Source organism: Heterodontus francisci, chromosome 6, assembly GCF_036365525.1.
Source record: "Heterodontus francisci isolate sHetFra1 chromosome 6, sHetFra1.hap1, whole genome shotgun sequence".
NCBI classification, from domain to species: domain Eukaryota; kingdom Metazoa; phylum Chordata; class Chondrichthyes; order Heterodontiformes; family Heterodontidae; genus Heterodontus; species Heterodontus francisci.
Genome location: NC_090376.1, coordinates 133058069 through 133077986, shown reverse-complemented (window position 1 = coordinate 133077986; position 19918 = coordinate 133058069). Strand labels below are relative to the sequence as shown.

Here is a 19918-nt window from a genome sequence, read left to right as displayed (position 1 = left end):
ATATAGTTCCCTCTTAAATGACTCAATAGCAGTAGAACATTTCATGTTCTAATAATTCTCTTGTTAAAACAATCCTTCAAACGTTTTCCTTTGTTCATCCAGTTAAGTTTGTGTTCCTCAGAACTGCTTCACCAACCAATGTCAACAATCTTTCTCTATTAAGCCTCTCAAAGCCTTTCATAATTTTGAAAATTTCCATTTTATTTCCCTTTAACCTTCTCTGTTACAGTGAAAATTGTCACAATGTTTTGAGCCTTTCTTGATAACTATAACTTCCTATTCCTGGTAGTATTCTAGTGAATTTTCACTACACCATTATCATAGCTGTAATAACCTTGCATTAACAGGGTGCCCAGAACTACATGGAATATTCAAACAATAATAATAAGTTTGCACAAAACCATCAGTTCCTTGGTTTTGTTTTCATGGTTTTTAGCCATATCTCCCAGAATATTATTCATCTTATGGCATTTCCATCTTTAAAGGTTATATTCTAGATTGCTGTGTTTGTCCACGCGAACTAGAATTTTACTGTTTAGGATGTATTCCTTTCACTGTTCTTTTCCCCCAAAACATAATGGGCTGAATTTTATACAGCCTTCGACGTCGAGAACGGTGGGAGTTGGGGGCATGGTTTTTTCTCCGTATGAGGCCCACCCCCGACCCCGATGCCAGCAGGGCCCATCCCAATCTCAATGGAGGCGGAGAGGCTTTGTGGCGGCCCCCCACCCCCCACTCGGCGACGGCACCATAATTTACATTTTTAAATAGATTAACTTATCTGCATCAATGAAGTTCCTGTCGCCTCCTGATTTGTCGCTGTGATCTTCATCCTGGCGGACAGCACTGCCGTGCCTTTGAATCTCCATCGGGGAAACGAGGCGTGAAACATGTGGGGGGGGGGGGGGGAGGAGGCAATTTTCTCAGTGCAGGAGGGGGGAGCGGGGTCAAACTTACCTGATTGGTCGAGAGGGTGATGAGAAGGGGCAAAGGACAAAGGTTCTGAACTTTGGTGGGGAGTGGGGTAGGTCAGGTACTGAAAGTAAGAATTTTTGAGGGGGGGGTTTAGAGGACAGTAATGACATGTAAGGCTATTGGGGGGATGGGAGATGGGCTGGAAAGATTTTTTAAAATTATTTTTAATACTTTTAAATGCACTGCCTCTTTAAAAATTCAAACTGGCATTTAGGGCTTTAAACCCTTTAAAAATGGTGCTAGCACCTGCCATTGCCAGGGATGGCTCACCCACCCTCTCCATGTCATCATGGGGTGGGGGGGTGCAGACTGCTCCGGGCATGTTAATGAATGCCTGATTTAAGATCACGGCAGCTCTGCTGAGTGAATGCCACACGTGTAGGGTGCCATCTTTTAGGGCTGCCGCTGTACTTGGCTCAGCCTCATAAAATCCAGCCCAATATTGTACATTTTTGCTCATTAAACAGCATCTGCCACCTATCTGCCCACTCCACTAAGTCTGAAGAATACATATTTGAAGTTGCAGAAAAATGTATAAAGATCCCCCAAACCCCACCCCACAAACTCATTGCCAGAGGGAGTGAATAAATATATTTACATGAATAGGTCACAACAACAGGTCCGTCAAATCAATCCTGTGGCAGAAATCCATGCTTAGCAGCTGATTTTTGGCAAGTCTCATGCATCAATCCAGGGACATTGCGAAGTGGTATGCTTAAACATTGAGTGAGTGTCACTGTATTACTGCAGTGTAAATGATTTATTGAACTGCATTCATGCAAGGCTCATCACTATAATAGTACAGTATTCTCAAGGTGTCTTTGGTTATGAGTCTTGAAGCTCCTTCAAACAAAGAGTTCAATTGTATAAATAATATTCTGATCATTCACTTGCAGCGTCGTGAGGTAGCAAAGACTGTGTTCTGCTTAGTGCTCATTTTTGCCCTCTGTTGGCTTCCACTTCATCTTAGCAGAATTTTAATGAAGATATTCTACGATGAATATGATCCCAACAGATGTGAACTATTGAGGTAAGACATTCGGAATGTGAGGCCGTCAGATTACCATAAGAGGGCAGTATATGTAAGCTATACCAGAGAAATAGCTACTGACTCCTGTTAAAGCATGTTTTCTGATGAGGAATTGTGGGATTTTATATACTTTTACAATATTAAAAAAGTTATATTTTAGGCTTCAGTTTATTTGCATATGACAGATTAAAGCTCATCAAAAGTGATATGGAAAAAAAAAACATGAGTATGCTGTATCTAGTTTCAAATTTTCTAAGGAATGGTTCTTCATGCTCGCTATGGAGTATTTTACTTTGTTGCCAAGGATTTTCATGCTATAGTTAAGGGTGTTGTAATTTCAAATAATTATATCTATTTTATGATTAGTTCTTGGCATTTCTCTAATGTATAAATATCTTGAACCTTTCAGGGCAACTAGTAGCTGGGATTAGTAATATGGATGCTCCTGACCAGATTATGTAAATTTAACTCAAAAAATTCTTATGACATGGAATAAATTAAATCTTATTTTCAATTTGTTGATCACCATTACCAGGAATGAATCAGTTAAAAGTGTAAAAGGTCTTTTATCAGAAGAGCATTTGTAACATTCATACATCTGTTAAAAGCTCATAAGGGTTCGTCGAATGGCTCAGTTGGTGATATAACTATACAGCCTGGGAACATCCTTGGGCTCTGCTAAGTTATCTCGGATCATGGGAATATCTTCGCCTGCAAGCTTCCTTCCAAGTGACATATATCTTTCATTGTCAGTCTTCTGGAATTCTTTACTGAACCCCATCACGAGAGGGCCACCACGCCAAGGACTGCTGCAGGTCGAACAGTCTCATCATCACCACCTCAGGACAATTAATGATGGCCAACAGAAATGCTGGGCTGAATTTTATTTAAAAAGAAAATGGCGGCCTGCAAGCATGGGCCGTGCGCCGCAACACCGCCATGATCTAGCGCGCGGTGGCTCATTTAAATATGTAGTGTGGGCCACCCCCTCCAATCACATGGCGGGGTGGCCTCAGCGATTCTGTGAACGGTGTCAGCTGCCTCTGCGCCATTTTTAAAGGGCTGCCAGACCGGCCACTAAAAGTGCAGAGTTGAACCCCATATCCCCCGCAACTACACCGCAAATAAATTGTCACCCCGTTTCCCCCCCCCCACAAAAACACTTACATTGTATAGTTGCCCTCTCCCCACCAAGAACACTTAAACTGACAAATTTACTGCCCCACCTTGGTGCCTGCTTTCCCTGGACAGAAAAGTGAAGGCATGTGAGTGCCCCCCGTCGCACGGAATATCCCGGGCAGCCGGTAAGATCGTGGTGAATAGTATTTAAATTTATTTAGTGCATTTATTTAAATATTTATAAATTATTATAAAATATAAAATAAACCATGGTAGGTAGTGGAGGGGAGTGGAAGATCGCAGCGACAGCGACCCACCATGGAGCATGATGGCGGGAAGATTGGGCCTGGCAATCCCGGCATCAGGCTCTATGGTGGGCCGCTGTCGTTGCGATCTTCCACTCCACTCCCCCGCAACCCCCCCCCTCCCCCACCTACCATGCAGCCTGACGTCAGGAGCTCAACAAAATCCCAGCTGCTACATTGCCAGCATCACATGCACCTAGTCAACAGAAAATAAACAAAACCTCATCTCATCTGTCAACAACAACTTGCATTTATATCGTACATTTAACATAGTTAACTATCATAAGGTGCTTCCTATCAAACAAAATTCAGCACCACGCCACACAAGGAGATACTAAGACAGGTGGCCAAAAGCTTGGTCAAAGAGGTAGATCTTAGGAAGTGTCTTAAAGGAGAAGAGAGAGATAGAGAGGCAGAGAGGTTTAGGTCGAGAATATCAAAGCTTAGGACCTAGGCACCTTAAAGCATAGCTGCCAATGGTGTTGCAGTTAAAATGAGAGATTCACGAAAGGCCAGAATTGGAGAAACAAAGAGATCTTGAAGGGTTGTAGGGCTGAAGGAGGTTACAGAGATAAGAAGGGGTGAGGCCTTGGACAGACTTGAAAACAAGGATGGGAATTTTAATACTGAAGCGTTACTGGACTGGAAGTCAATGTAAGTCAGGATGCACAGGGGTGATGGGTGAACAGGAGAGTTGGGACACAGATAGCAGAACTTTGGATGCGTGTAACAGTAGTGCACTACAAACAGGCTCATTGTCTTCTGATGAGGGGATTTGGGAATCAACAAGGGCTCCGGATGGTATTGTTGTACAGTGATTATTACTGGAAAGTACATGAGTATATATGCTTGTTGAGGACAGGATTGGCCTCACTGAGATGTCCCTCATAGCCTGCCAAGATTAATGGTTTAGGCTCACACATATATAAGTAGGAGAACTAGGTACCAGAGGAAGACAATGCTCTTGAAACTATATCCCAGTAAGAGTTGATATCTTTAGGAGTGGAGGGGAAAGAGACAAAGAAAATTACAGGGGGGAGAAAAAGATTCCAAGACTTTAGAATTTAATATTTTGAATAATAACAAATACAATAATAATAAAAATAGATTATAGTGTATTGAAATGTCTAAAGAAAATCTTTGCATTGAACATACATATACAATGGGTGGTAGGACCCTAGGAAGTACAGAGAGTCAGAGGGACCTTGGTGTACTTGTCCATAGATCACTGAAGGCAGCAGCACAGGTAGAGAAGGTGGTTAGGAAGGCCTTCCTAACCACATGGGATACTTGCCTTTATTAGCCGAGGCATAGAATATAAGTGCAGGGAGGCTATGATGGAGCTGTATAAAACTCTAGTTAGGCCACAGCTGAAGTACTGTATACAGTTCTGTCGCCACACTATAGGAAGGATGTGATTGCACTGGAGAGGGTGCAGAGGAGATTCACCAGTATGTTGTCTGGGCTGGAGCATTTCAGCTATAAAGAGAGACTGGACAGGCTAGGGTTGTTTTCCTTAGAGCAGAGAAGTTTGAGGGGAGACCTGATAGAGGTATACAACATTATGAGGGGCATAGATAGGGTAGATAGGAAGAAACTTTTTCCCTTAGCGGGGTGTCAATAACCAGGGGGCATAGATTTACAGTATGGGGCATGAGGTTTAGAGGGGATTTGAGGAAAAATGTTTTCACCCAGAGGGTGGTTGGAATCTGAAAGAAACTACCTGAAGGAGTGGTAGAGGCAGGAACCCTCACAACATTTAAGAAGTATTTAGATGAGCACTTGAAATGCCATATCATACAAGGCTACTGGCCAAGTGCTGGAAAATGGGATTAGGATAGATAGGTGCTTGATGGCCAGTAGAGATACGAGGGGCCAAAGGACCTGTTTCTGTGCTGTATAACTCTATGACTCTATGACTAACACTTCAAAACTCTGAAATAATTCGGCTTGAGATGATTGGAAAAAAATATTTGTTTAATTGCATGAATCTATCTCATGAAGAATACAGAATAATCAAACTTGTTGATTCCAATGATCATGGTTTTAACTATAACTGTTAATTAATAGTAATTGCCTTCTACAAATCTTGTTAATGTGAAGCATGCATCACATTAGAATAGGTATGCCTTACAACTTAATGCCACTAGATTATACTACGGTCATACCAGATATGAATGCACACACATTTGTGTGGTCGCATCCTCCACACCAATTTATGGAACGTTAAGGGGAAGGTTCTTTAGGGGGAAAAAAACTCCATCCAGCCCAACATGATCCCTTAAATCAAAGGGGAGGAGATTGCGTGTTCGATCAGACCGGTAGGCCAATATGCCAGGTGAGAGGTATATCAGCTCCCAACCAGCAGATGTGGGAGTATTTGGGGTTTGAAGCGTGTTTGAAGCTTGAACACCAAAAGGTGATATGATTTGGTTATTCGGTTCACTGTGGTGGGCAGCCAGGAAATGGCAAGGGCATCGTCCAGTGAAATGTTGAATAGGGAACCTCCCCTGACCCCTGAACGTCTGTCCAGATTTTAAACCCATTTGTTTTTTGACCCAAAACAATCACAAATTCGTTGTCAAATTGAACCAGATAGTAACATTCCTGCTACTCTTGAGGAAACGCCACCAACCAAAATGGAGATAGTTGATCATAATGAATGATTCTCTCATTGTCATTCATTATATACATTTGATATTTACTGGTAGGTTTAAATCACATTGAATTTAAACAACTAATATAGGCTGGAATTCTTGTACAGATCTGATGGAATGCTGCAATGTCTGAAGGATAAGATGTAACACAGCCTGCTCAGGTAGATGCAAAAGATCTCGTGACTATTCAAAGAGGAGCAAGGGTTTTTTTTCCCCAGAGATTTGGCCAATATTCCAATTCCAACCAACACCATCAAAACAGATTATACAACCATTCATTTGCTCTTTGTGGGACTTTGCAATGAGTAAATTGGCCTTCACATTGTGAAGGAACTGCATGTGAAAAATAATTCATTGACTGTGAAGTATTTTGGAAGGATCTGTGAACATGGCAAGATGCTTGACAAATTTAAGTTCATTCTTTATTTCACACATACGTGCAAGTTACAAGTGAGACATTAAGATATGTGGACTTTCGTAAGTGAATCGTTGTTGATGGGCTTAATACAAGAGGTTTTTTTTAGATTAGATTAGAGATACAGCACTGAAACAGGCCCTTCGGCCCACCGAGTCTGTGCCGAACATCAACCACCCATTTATCCTAATCCTACACTAATCCCATATTCCTACCAAACATCCCCACCTGTCCCTGTATTTCCCTACCACCTACCTATACTAGTGACAATTTATAATGGCCAATTTACCTATCAACCTGCAAGTCTTTTGGCTTGTGGGAGGAAACCGGAGCACCCGGAGAAAACCCACGCAGACACAGGGAGAACTTGCAAACTCCACACAGGCAGTACCCGGAATCGAACCCGGGTCCCTGGAGCTGTGAGGCTGCGGTGCTAACCACTGCGCCACTGTGCCGCCCGGTGTTTTCTGTATATTCGCATCAGCGTATACGTGTACCCAGACTTATCTGTTAACTGATACATGATTAATTAGCACCTGAAACATGTTTGGGTTTGCACTTGAAATATTTGCATGCAAAATAAAATATTTCAACTCTCTAAGTAACCATTTCTAATGTTTTCATTTTGTCATCCAGTTTTTTCCTGGTGATGAACTACATTGGCATCAATATGGCATCCCTCAATTCCTGCATCAATCCAATCGCACTCTACTTTGTCAGCAAGAGATTCAAGAATTGCTTTCAGGTAGCAGCATAATTGTTTTGAAGATTTTTATCCTAATACACTTATTGTTCGATTCAGAGCTCTTGCTAAAGTTGATGCTCAATGAATAAAGTTTAATGATAGATCTTACAGTATTAATCAATTTAAGGTTTATCTGACAATTAGCCAATTAAAATCATGTTCATCAGCTGTTAATCATACTTTTTAGTAACCTTATATTTTGAAATTAATAATTCTACAGAATAAATTATAAATCCTATAAGGGCGTTTGGACTTTTTACAGCAGTTGTGACAAATCCATCAAAGGGCCAAGATCAGTCTTCAGATCTCGGTCTAGAACTTGTACAAATCCAACCTGAAAGCCCAAGTTCAAAGAGCATTCAGTTCTGTGGGCAAAGCTCATTTGCATAACTTATTCACAACACTAGACACAAATTCATGTAAGTGTAGGGCTGACAAGAATGGTGAGAGAGGAATGTTGCATAAGTGATATTTAAAGCGACAGGACAATAATAAGGCAGTGTCACAAGGTGGACAGGGAACATAATTTCAGCAAACTTTTGGAAAGCCATTTAAAGCATTTGCAACCCATCATCAGCATTTGACAAGGCTGCGAATGCAGGCGATTAAGACGCAGCAGGCAAAAGTGAAGGGAAAGTGAATCTTATGTGCAGATGTAAGCCCGCAGACAAACAACAAGAACAGCCCTCTGTTTGATGTCTCTTGAAAGTGAGGTAGTGGCAAACCAAACACTTGCAAGGAAGTTGGCTCTCTGTGCCAATTCATGATACCATACTCATAGGCCAGTATTGTAGCATGGCTGCAAAGTGGTCCAGCCAATTTTTAGATCACAACTGACTCTTACTGTCCCGATATGTGCAAGCTGTCTGCTGCATTTTAATTGCAGTTGTGCTTGCAGCAAATAGCATAGGTCAGTGTTTGCATGTGTGTCCTGGCCTAAAGCCAGGGTTCATTGACAGCAAAGTATGCCAGGGCCTACACAAATGGTTAGTGGCATCTCGTTGGCTGCAGCCAAACAGGCAACACTCACTCCTATTCATCCTGGTATGCTTTTCATGCAGCATCACAGAAAGCATGACAGGCTATGTTTTGGCACTTCCAAAGAACTATCCAGCATAATGGTTGGTCTCAGCCATTCAAAGATTGTAGTGAAGCCACCAGGGTTCACTGGCATAGCTTCCTTTGGGAAGAGGATCCTCCACCAACACCAACTACCATTTATCTAGCACCTTTAACATCGTAAAATGTCCCAGGTGCTTCACAGAAATGATATCAAACAAAATTTGACACTGAGCCACATAAAGAGATATTAGGACAGGTAACCAATTTTTCCCACTAAGCTGCATGGCCACGCAGGCTGAACACATGTCAGCACCTTTAGGTTTCTGCGCATGTGCGGCTGCACAAAATAATTTAAAGGGGACTTGCACTTAAATGAATAGGTCACACACAACAACAAAAAAAATTTACAGGGGACATTGCAGGTGACCCAAAACTTGATCAAAGCAGTAGGTTTTAAGGAGTGTCCTAAAGAAGGAAAGGCGGAGAGGTTTAGGGAAGGAATTACAGAGCTTAGAGTCTAGGCAGCTGAAGGCATGGCCTCCAAATGTTGGGGCATTGGAAATCGGGGATGCGTAAGGGGCCAGGAGGTCTTGGAGGATTGTAGGGATGGTAGAAGTTACAGATAAATGGAGGGATTGAACACAAAAATGAGAATTCAAAAATCAAGGCATAACTAATTAACATTGCTAAAAGTATTGCTGCCAAAGCATAGAAACCCAGGAGGTTTCCTCGGATACATAGCATCCAGTTTGCCCATCACATGCAAAATGGAACAGCACTTTTTCCTGCCTCCTTTTGACTTTTCTAATAAAGCTTCAACTTGATTTGGATGGGAGATTCCCAGACCCATCTGGACACCTGGCTAGAAATTGGCAAAGGGCTAAAGTTAACTGACAATCCAGTGTTCTTGATAACTGATTTGATGGTCTAGGACATTCTGTCTGCACCTATTTCATACAAAAAACCAAAACATTCTCCAATGTGTCCCGTTTGATGACAAGATTTTTGAAGATACTATTTTAGATTGATTGCTGCAGACTTTTTTCTGTGATAGAAAGGGATCCATTTGTATGTGGCTGGAAATGCAACATGGAATTTTCCCTCTGTTAGGCCTGATGCCAACAAGCAATGATCTCAAATGTACTGATTGTTTATTCAATCTTTCCATGGCTATTGTAGGATGTTAAAAGTCTGGATGGTATTGTCATTTCTAATGGTTGAGCTATCAGACCTGTATTTATTCTGCAAAAACAAAATGGCAGCCAAATGGTATTGTACCTTTTGAGCAATGAGTTGTAATTTCAAATGCCTAAGTAACTTGGCTCTTGTGGCAAAAGATGTCACGAAGAGGATTCTGTGGGGTTGGTGAAGGAAGAAAGGGTTTATTGATAGCTCCATGCCCAGACAGAAAAATATACTGTGCACTCTACAGTTAGTTCATGAGCAGTTCTTGTTCAATCAATGTGGAATTGAACAGATGAAGGTTCCAATTCATAAATAGGTTTTGTGTTACCGATGTTAGACCAAGTTCCGTGTTATTTGGAGGGTTAGCAAAGCATCTCTTATTGTTTTACCACCAAAAATTCTGTTGTAAGCTAACAAAACCTGTTATTATAATGCATTGCTACTGTTTATTTCTAATTTTAATAAACTTGATCCAGGGATTACTAAATCACATGGTGTGACAGTGATTATTCCTCATTTACTGAACTAGAAGGTTAAGAGGAGTAATGCCTTTTCCAGTAACAAAGGTGTTCAGTATGACTTTGCTTCATGTTTATAGGGTCACACTTCAGCTTGTGAGCAAGTGCTTATTTGCAGATCACTCCTCAGCATTCAGCATCAATGAAGTATCTGGTGCAGCCTGAAAACAAACAGTAACATTATGACAGCATTTAAAAAATTTTAAGTATTGCAGGAAAAACATTCAAAACCTGTATATAATGTTGTATTTCAGTGCACTACATGGTGCGATACTGAGGTATAGAGAAAAGGATAGTCTCAGATTAGAATCACAGTTTATAATGAGCTATCTGACCTCATCCCCCTTACTTTCCAATAATGGCCCCTGGAAGGTCCATGTGCAAGGGCGGTGGGCAAGGATAGGACTGAACTCGGTCACAATGCTGCTGCACTTAAAATGGATGAATATCCTGCCAACATTTGTGAAGGCCATTACCAATCCTTCAAGGTATACTAAAGCTTGAGAGTGCACCACCTTTTCTTCTCCCTATTGTGATGCAAGTCACCTACTTACAGGCAGCCATCATGTGGGCTTTTGTATAAATACTGATATTAAAGTCTTTTGTTTTTAAACTGTTGCATCGTTGATGTTCTGGTTATATCCACAGCAGATTCTAAATAATTTAAATTGTTTGAACTGTCAAACCTGAGTTTTCAGAATTCAATATACTGAAATCATTCTCAGTTTAAATATGCTTAACTTTGCATATAAATTACTAGTTACATATTGTACTCTTTGGAATACTGGTGGTGAAATGTCTGGTGACCCTACTAAATTACTTAACCTGCATGAATCATATTGCAGTATTATGGCTGAAACAGATTTGTAATTCTTTCCTGCAAAAAAAGATTACAACAAATTGAGAATAAAATGTATCTCTAAAAACCATGCAAAGTGTGTGTCATAATTATAGTATCTTAGCCACAACAGTAAATAATTTTATTAGCATTAATTACAGTTAGTATTAAGAATAGTATATAGTTAAAGTAATGGAGACTTGAATAGGTGTTTTTGCATCAAATCCAATGGTCATTTAATTACATGTTAACCAATTGTATCAATAATAATGACCTCTGTCTGGGGTTTTGAATAGAATCATAATAATGAGATGCTACTTGGGAATTAATTCTAATTGGATATCGATGAATGCAAATGTAATAATCCTTGCAGGGCTACTGGGGTAAAAGTAGAAGAGTGGAACAAGTTGGATAGCTGGTTCAATGGCCTCTTCTCTGCTGTATGATTCTGTTCTGTGATTTGTCATTTGAGAGTTGATAGCCATTTGCAGTATCCTAGGTGTAATCGCTGAACTGAGTTTGCAATAATTTTTTCTCCTATGAAACAGAGTATCTCATAGTCAATTTGGACACATAAATAAATGTACACTATTTCATACATAGTGGGTTAATTGGAGTTAGTTGGAGGCTTGGGTGGGAGGAAAGAGACACAATGTTTAAGGCAGGGCCATCCCAATAGGTTGCAAGAGGATACAAGAGGGCTAGTCACTCCGGCAAGCTCTCATATTTACATATCAGAGATTGGCATTGGAAAAGAGCCATGCTGCTGGTTTCCTGTCTTCCTTTTCAACTCCAGATATGGCCTATGACCTGGCAACACACAAAAGCAAACAAGAAAGAGAAAAATATAAGACAACTGAAACGAAACAAAAATCGCACCATGTAGTGAATTTGTGTTATTGCTCCAATTGTGTCAAAGTGGATTGTAAATATGGATCTATTCTGTTCATGAGGAACACTAGTTAACTGACCGTTCACTAAGCTGTTCTAGGTTTTTCTCGCCTATTTACCTTGATGGGAATTATAAAATTTTCTTTGTTATATACAGTCCTGCCTTTGCTGCTGGTTCCAGAGGAAGACTATGATGCACGTGTTGCCCCTGGACGAGAAGCAGTCCTGCATCAAGTGGAAGTCAAATGGCATCGATCATGCACTGGACCACAGCAATTCCCGTTCCAGTAATAAATATAGTTCATCATAAAGCAGAGGCCATGTTCCACACATCCATCTCAAGGAAGAATGCTGACACTGCCTAAAACTGTACAAAAATCTTATTGTTATCATAATGAAAGACAGAAGTCCAGATTGTAAATCATAGTTCTCTCCCACAGAAAGGGCGGATGTTGCAGTGTATTCCAGATTCATACATCATTTAAGGAAAGACTGTCTGGAAAGGCTCACACAGTCTTTAAGCATTCTCTGCAGCCTAAAGAATAAATTAGGAAGAAAATGAGGACAGACCAACTGACAGGGGAAACCATTGTTAAGGCACTTGAATGGTCTGACTCTGCACTTTTGGGTCAGCATAATGTTCTTGACTCCTAAACTGATCTGTTGCAAATTATATTACAGATTAATGAGTCTGAGCCACAAGATAAGATGACTAGTTTTCAATTAGCATATATTACATGCTAGGAAATGGGTTTCAGTAAGCTAAATAAGTCATATTGTCTAGAGAACAATTTTCTCAACCTTTCATGACCAATATTTTACTCCTAAAATGGATTTTGGGCTGGACCCATTGCCCTTTTCACTTTATTTACATCTTGCTCAGATAGATGGCATATATGGTAAAGAGAATTTCATTACACCATCATGGGTGTTGCATCAACACTATAGAGGAATGTGATACTAGTTGGCACACAGCAATTATTTGAATAGGTAATAGCATTTATATTGCATTATTCGAAAATAACAGGGCTGTGAATAGTCGCATGTGGTTTTACACCCATAATGAATACATTTTAATCTTTGACAACATTCTGTAATGAAGGTTTTGATGCACTGATTTTGTATTGCTTAAGTTGATATAATTTGAATTGCTGTTCCTGGATGAACACTCTCTCTGCTTGCCCATGCTTACTTACTGAAGAACTATTAGGAGGTTGGATTGGAAATTTTCTCTGTTTTGCTATTTGGGGAGAAATTGTGAATGCGAGTATAACAAATGTGTTTACGATTTCACTATGAATAGCAAAGAGGATATTTACCCCTTTGCTGCCTTTAATTAATGCCGTACAGAAAGAGTTACCATGTTATGTTAGTATTTACAACCATTGTGACCTGTCTTTCATCACCAAGTCTCTAAGTAGAAGTGCAAAAGGCTTTATTTTCATTGAGCAGGCCAGATTTTCAGCAAATTAAATCATAATTTTCATGTCTGCTTTAAAAAGGTGCATTTAACTATAAAGTTTTGCGGTATTATTTTGTTAAAATATTAAATGTATATTTTTTAAAAATCATTTCAAAATACGCAATTATTTAACAAATAATTGGCACATAGTTTGATTCATAGTGTTATTATAACATTGATGAAAACTAAGTATTTTCTGAGTTTCTTGTATATATTGTTTATATGACATCTGCATTTTTCAATTAATTTAGCTATAGTGCATTTCTGAATATAAATTGTCCTGGCCACAGTTTGTGCATAATAGCAACTATTTCTGTTACATAAAACTGTTATATCCCAGACACATATTGAAACAAATGATTGCTCCATGTCCAAGAATGTGACAATGTTTTCATTTTCAAAATGATGAGCTATGCTTATTATTCTCTTTTGTATATTTCTCATAATTATTTCAATAATTTTATTGTAAAACATTATGTTTTCTTTCTAATGCCTTTAAAGCAGTACAAATGTGAATGTTTCATACAAAATAAATTACGATTTATTAGTTATTTTTTGCCTTAAATCTGAACCTTCTTTCTTCACTGAAAATATTCAGCCAATAAAGAATACGCCATTTTCATGTTGCTCTCTACCACTGTATCCTGCAACAAAAACGTAACTAAAATGTAAAGAATTGCTATACCTGTAACATGATGAATAATCAACAATTATTAATAATTTAACAGCCAAAAATGGAAAATTCTGGAAATACACAACAGGTTCATCAGCATTTGTAAAGAGATAATACTGGTCAGCTCTGTCAGCACAAATTTCATATTTGAGAAGGATTAGAAAATTATAACAGCAGCTTTGGCTATTTCCTTGCCGACTTCCTTCAACACCGAATGTGCATGCCATCATGATGTGACTGCCCCACTTTGAATTCTGTTAGTTTTTTCAGAAACAATTCCTTTCTACTATTATCTTTAATGATTACTCCACAGACCCTTCTAATAGATTGTATACTCACTTTCTCTATCATTTGTAAAAACTGACAAATGTATTTAATATCCCCACCATGTCGCCATCCTCTACAAGATTTCTCTTCATACTTAAATTATTGTACCATTTCTAACTATTCTTTTACTCTTTTTAAAAAGGCCTATACTTTTTTCTCTTTTGTTATCTGCTAGCCTTTTCTCATATCCCCTTTAAAGAAAGATTTTGTATTTATATAGCATGTTTCACAACCTCAGGGTGTCAAGTACTTTACAGCCAATGAAATATGTTTCATGTGTAGTAACTGTTGTAATTAGCGCTTTCAATCTCCCTCGTCACTCCCCAGCACACATTTTATATTCATCATAATTTTTTTTAGTCTTGTTGACCCTAGTTTTATCCTGCACCTCCCTTTTAAATTTCAGGTCAATCTCTCTGGTAGAGAAATTAGTTTGGGCTGAATTTTGATCCCAGACCTGATGCTGACAATGCCAGCACTTGCCTAAAATAAGAGGCTCCGAGGATCAATAGAAATTAGTCTTCAGGTCTCATCTGAATAACTAGACGGGCTGCTGGTCGCAGCTCCACAGGCAACTCGATTTTTGTGTCACTTGCCTCATGGCCAACATCCCTGAGGAGTGGGCCATGGGCAGCGATGGTAACTCCTGTGGATTCTAAGGAGCACTCCTACTCCTTCCAGTTTCAGAGGAAGGTGTGTTTTTTGTAATTGCAGAAGATTACCTTTGGTTGGTGATCACTGAACAATTGGTGACCAATTTGCCAATGGGGCCCTGTCATGAAGACCTCCACCTGCCCAGAATGAGGCATATTAATTTTGACGTATGAACATTAATTTTAAACTGTTGCTGGAGTGAAGAAATTACTTGTTTTACAAGAGATCACCAAACACTTGACTGGAGGACATTTGCATACTAAGAGACGGTCCATGGAGAGACAAAAGATTTTCTCACTGATTCAATTAATAGAGATTGGGCTGGGCAACGGTGATCCACATCTTGTCGGGGTAAGAGAAAGTACTACACCCCCCAACACTGAGAACTTTGGAATCCACAAATGCAGAAGTGGTTAAACCAGCTGGTCACATGACGGTTTGAATTCAGACTGCAACTGAACCTGGAACAAGACAGCCTCTCTTCTGGCTGGCTCTCTTTCTTTCTCACAAGCCTCCGGACCCACTGAAGACACATAAACCACAAGAGAGAAAAGACTCCTACATTGAAACAAGTTAAAGCGTGCATTGGGCCCCAACAAACAGCAAGATTTATGGGCAAGCAAAGACTCAACGTCAAACTCTAAGGACTATAACTACAATCCAGATATTGCCTCAAACTTTTCCCCTTTATTCCTTCTACTTTTTCTGTCTCTATCTGCGTATGTGTTTATCACATATGCATGCTAGCGTGGTCGCGTTGCATATTCGTAGTCGTTAACTGAATTAGAGTTTAAGATTAATAAACTTCCACCTTTCTTGTTTCAATCTAAGAAAACCTGTCGAATTGATTTATTTGCCTTGCAACTGGAAAGCAGTGAACAAGGATTCACTGAGGGGGAGCTAAAACATGTTGTTTTTAAAATTAAACCCTGTTATGGTTAAACCAGGCAAAGGCTGAGAAGGAACCCCTAGACCCCTTCTCACCTGGTCATAACAGGCCCTTTAACAGGTGCTAGGCCCCTAACATAGATATTCGAGGGTTCCAACACCTGCCTTAGGTGTCCACTTAGGATGCATAAAAAATGGGCTGAATTTAGCAGGGGGACCTTGTGGAGAATCTAGAACTAGAGGGCACAGTTTCAAAATAAGGGGTCTCCCATTTAAGATGGAGATAAGGAAGAATTTATTCTTTCAGAGGGATGTTAATCTTTGGAATTCTCTTCCCCAGAGAGTAGTGGAGGCTGGGTCATTGTATATATTTCGAGGGTGAGTTAGACAGGATTTTGACCTACAAGGCAGTAAAGGGTTATGGGAGCAGTCAGGAAAGTGGAGTTAAGGCCTCAGTCAGATCTGCCATGAGCTTATTGAATGGCAGAGCAGGTTCAAGGGCCCAAATGGCATACTGCTGCTCCTATTTCTTATGTTCTTATGAACCGAAGCCTGTGTAGATTGGTGCAGGTTGTCCCACTGCTAATGACTTGCTAATGCTAAAAACCTTGGACCAGCAGGTTAATCATGTGACCAGCTGGTTTAACCACTTCTGCGTTTGTGGATTCCAAAGGTCTCAGTGGGGGATGGGGGGACATGTAGTGCTGTCTCTTACCCCAACAAGATGTGGATCACCATTGCCCAGCCCAATCTCTGTTCATTGATTCAGCCATTGCCACTGTTATTTTCCTGTTTGTGCTTTTGGCTAGGGCTTTCATTATTCTGTCATTTAACACCCTCTCTGCACTAACGCTTTGCCTTTAACTAAACCATTAACACACTTTGCCTTTGCCCCATGACCTCCTTGTCAGTTTTTCTCTGTGACCCTCTGTCCTATCAACATCTTCCCTTTTGTTCTCTTTCTCCCCACTCCCACTTCATTTGCTTAAAACTTATATTTCTAACCTTTGCCAGTTCTGATGAAAGGTCACTGACTTGAAATGTTAACTCTGCTTCTCTCTCCACAGATGCTGCCAGACCTGCTGAGTATTTTGAGCACTTTTTGTTTTTATTTCAGATTTCTAACATCTGCAGTATTTTACTTTTATTGTCCTACCGCTAAACCGGCATGATTTACGTCCATTTTACACTCAAGAAATAAGAGCAAAGAATATCAATTTCTATCTCCACACTAACAGAATACCCCTTTTATCTTCCAGCAATATAGATACTTTGTTCTCTTTAGTTTATATTTGAAGATGACTCACTGGTGATTCATTGTGCTGTTTGCAAACTTTTCTTTACAGTTAATTTTGGGCTGATCCCTTCTTATCTCACTGAGATGCATTTTTTGGCTAGTCCATTAGCCTATTAGTTGATTCTTTGTTATCCCTTATTATTTTCAGATTGAATTCAGTGATCACTTTTTCCATTTGTTTTCCCAATCAGTTATTTATCCCATTTTACTTTCCAGAACTATAACCAAGCAAGGCTTTATTTTTTACTGGACTAGAAACATTCTGCTTTAGGACACTCAAAAGAATTATCTCCATTTTGACAGCAGACATCACCTTCATCCCACAATCTCTTTGGATGCTTTAAATCACTCTATATTATTGGCCTGTTACTCTTAACTCTAAACTGTATGCAAATCTCCCCCTCTACCTCATCTCCACTGTAATGCACTCCAAGAATTGTACCTTATCCTGTCCTATTCCTTAACTTTATCAATATGGATTTGGTTGTCCCCCTGAAACTTTACATTATAGTGCCATGATAGAATACTTTAATTATTACTTTACCAATATTACCATTTTCCCCTTTCTATCCCTCCTGAAAGCATTATACCCAAAAATAGCAATCTTCTAGTCCTGTCCAAACTAAAACATGTCTCTGTTATAAATATTGTAATATACCCCTCTGTAGTTACTAATTCTGAATCTTCAATTTTGTTTTGCATGCTTTTTGTGCTCACATATATACCACTCACAATGTAAACAGGTAGTGAATTGAAAAATAGTGCATAGTTTTATGAATAGTGCAAAAATGTAAACTTGTTCAATAGTGCTGAACAATTTCAGAATATTTCAAAAGGTGATAAATAACTGCTTTAAAAAAAACATATAAAAACATTCCAAACTAAACACAAAAACTTACTCCTTGCACCTCTCCCTGCACAAACCTCGTATCACGGGCATATAACCTGCATCCCACATATTGGTCAGGATCAGGGAGTGAGGAAGTGCATTTCAGATGCTTTTCTGAATGAACTCTTGGGTGGGGGTTGGGGGGGGGGGTGCGAAGGGGGCGGTGGGATCAGGTGTCATGTGACTGCTGGCAGCTGCCTCCTGTGGTGGTGCATCATTGGAGGTTCATCCTCACCAGCTGGGCCCTGCCATTTGGCCTGGGTGGGGGGGGGGGGGTGTGGGGGAGTGGTGGTGTTTGAAGGAAGTGGCCCTGGAAACGTCAGCAGCATGTCCCTCATGGATGATGACTGTCTCTGGCATTGTAAGGGGCAAACACGGGTACCAGCAGCACGACTCTCAGTGAGCAGTAGAAGTGCCCACGCAACTTCCTGGCAGAGGTTCTCAAGTTTGCATCCAGCCCATCACGGAAGAGAATCATCTGGCAGTTGATGACAGTGGGATGTCACAACTAACCTGCAATGCTCCTGAATTGTACCCCTGTAGACCTACTCCCAGACGCCCTCATACTGGGTCCTGACATCAACCCTGCCTCTACATCTCATCCTTGATTGGGTTGCTGCCCGGAAGACAAAGCAAGAAGCTGATGAAACTCACCTGGAAGTGCCAATACAGTGCCAACCTCTGCCCAGCCCACAGTCACAGCTCCATTCAACTCCTGAATCTGCAGAATCCTGTCCCCCTGAGGAGTCAATGCCTTAAGAAAATCTCCAGACTGAATATGCTCCCATATGCTATGCCTCTACTCGCCCTGCAGGTTGCATGGGCTATCTCCATTGCTTAGTGTCAGCTACAGGTGTCGATGTGATAGACCTTTCCACTGGCATTGGAAGCTTTTCCTCAACAGAGACTGGTTAAATTCATCAACAGGTCACTCTGAAAAGGTCATCGCCCATGGCAACAGACTTGTATAACTTACTTGCCTTTGGTTTCTGCTCTCAGGAAAGGGATTATCTTGAAAGGATATAACCTTCCCCCTATTCCATATGTACTGAAATAGAAGGACAACGATCTCCAACTGAAGTCTATCATGTAAAAAAACAACAGATAACTTTTTAACTTGCAATTATTTTCCTGCATTTGCTTTCCGATTGTTGCTTGACTGATGTGGGGTTCATCACTTTGGCTACCTCCCTCCAGGCCACCTGGCTGACCCTCTGTGGGGAGCCCTGGCTCTTGGGAGTCCAGAGCAGCCAGTCTCACCTCAGCTCTGCTGAATTGAGGAGGACCTGAGGTCCTTGACTCCCAAGATTTACCCTTTTTTTTTCCCACTCCATCTGTGGAAAAGGGGATGAGCAAACAATGGATATTACTTTTTACAGCACTTTACTATGTTTTGTTTTACTGAATTAAACTTTTTAAAGTTGATTTACATTGATTTCAGAAGTTCCGGGTCACTTATCTCCCAGTGCTATGCCTCAGTCTCAGTTACTGGGCTGGATTTTACCAGCCCCCCCCCCCCAAACTTCGGGGGTTATGGCGGGGGGGCCTGGAAAATGCTTCTGGGAAGGCCTGCCAAGGGCCTTGACTCCAGGAAGGCCCAGCCCCATATTACCGGCAGCGGCGAGGCCTCCTGCTGCTCAGTGATGGCACCATCATTTCAATATGTTAATTTATGAAAAACAAGGAATAATTACTTACCTCGTTGCGCCAGCTGTTCCGCTCCCATATTATGGCCAGTGACCAGCACTCCCGTGCCATCTGATCTCCGACCAGAGATCCGATGCGGGACACTGGTGGGGAGAGGGGGAGGAGGTAAGTTTAGTTTTAGTTTAGTTTAGAGATACAGCACTGAAACAGGCCCTTCGGCCCACCGAGTCTGTGCCGACCATCAACCACCCATTTATACTAATCCTACACTAATCCCATATTCCTACCACGTCCCCACCTGTCCCTATATTTCCCTACCACGTACCTATACTAGGGGCAAT

The 19918-nt window shown here is 40.6% G+C and overlaps 1 protein-coding gene across 1 annotated transcript in view; it reads left to right on the top strand.

The window, feature by feature from the left end:
- LOC137371547 (endothelin receptor type B-like) overlaps positions 1-13753 on the top strand; it is a 48054-nt gene extending 34301 nt beyond the window's left edge. Inside the window, exons 6-8 of the mRNA XM_068034355.1 lie at positions 1872-2005; positions 7138-7246; positions 11898-13753. Coding sequence (XP_067890456.1) covers positions 1872-2005; positions 7138-7246; positions 11898-12050 — 396 coding nt within the window. The 3' untranslated portion in view covers positions 12051-13753. The remainder of the gene's footprint in view (positions 1-1871; positions 2006-7137; positions 7247-11897) is intronic.
- Positions 13754-19918: the final 6165 nt, after the last annotated feature.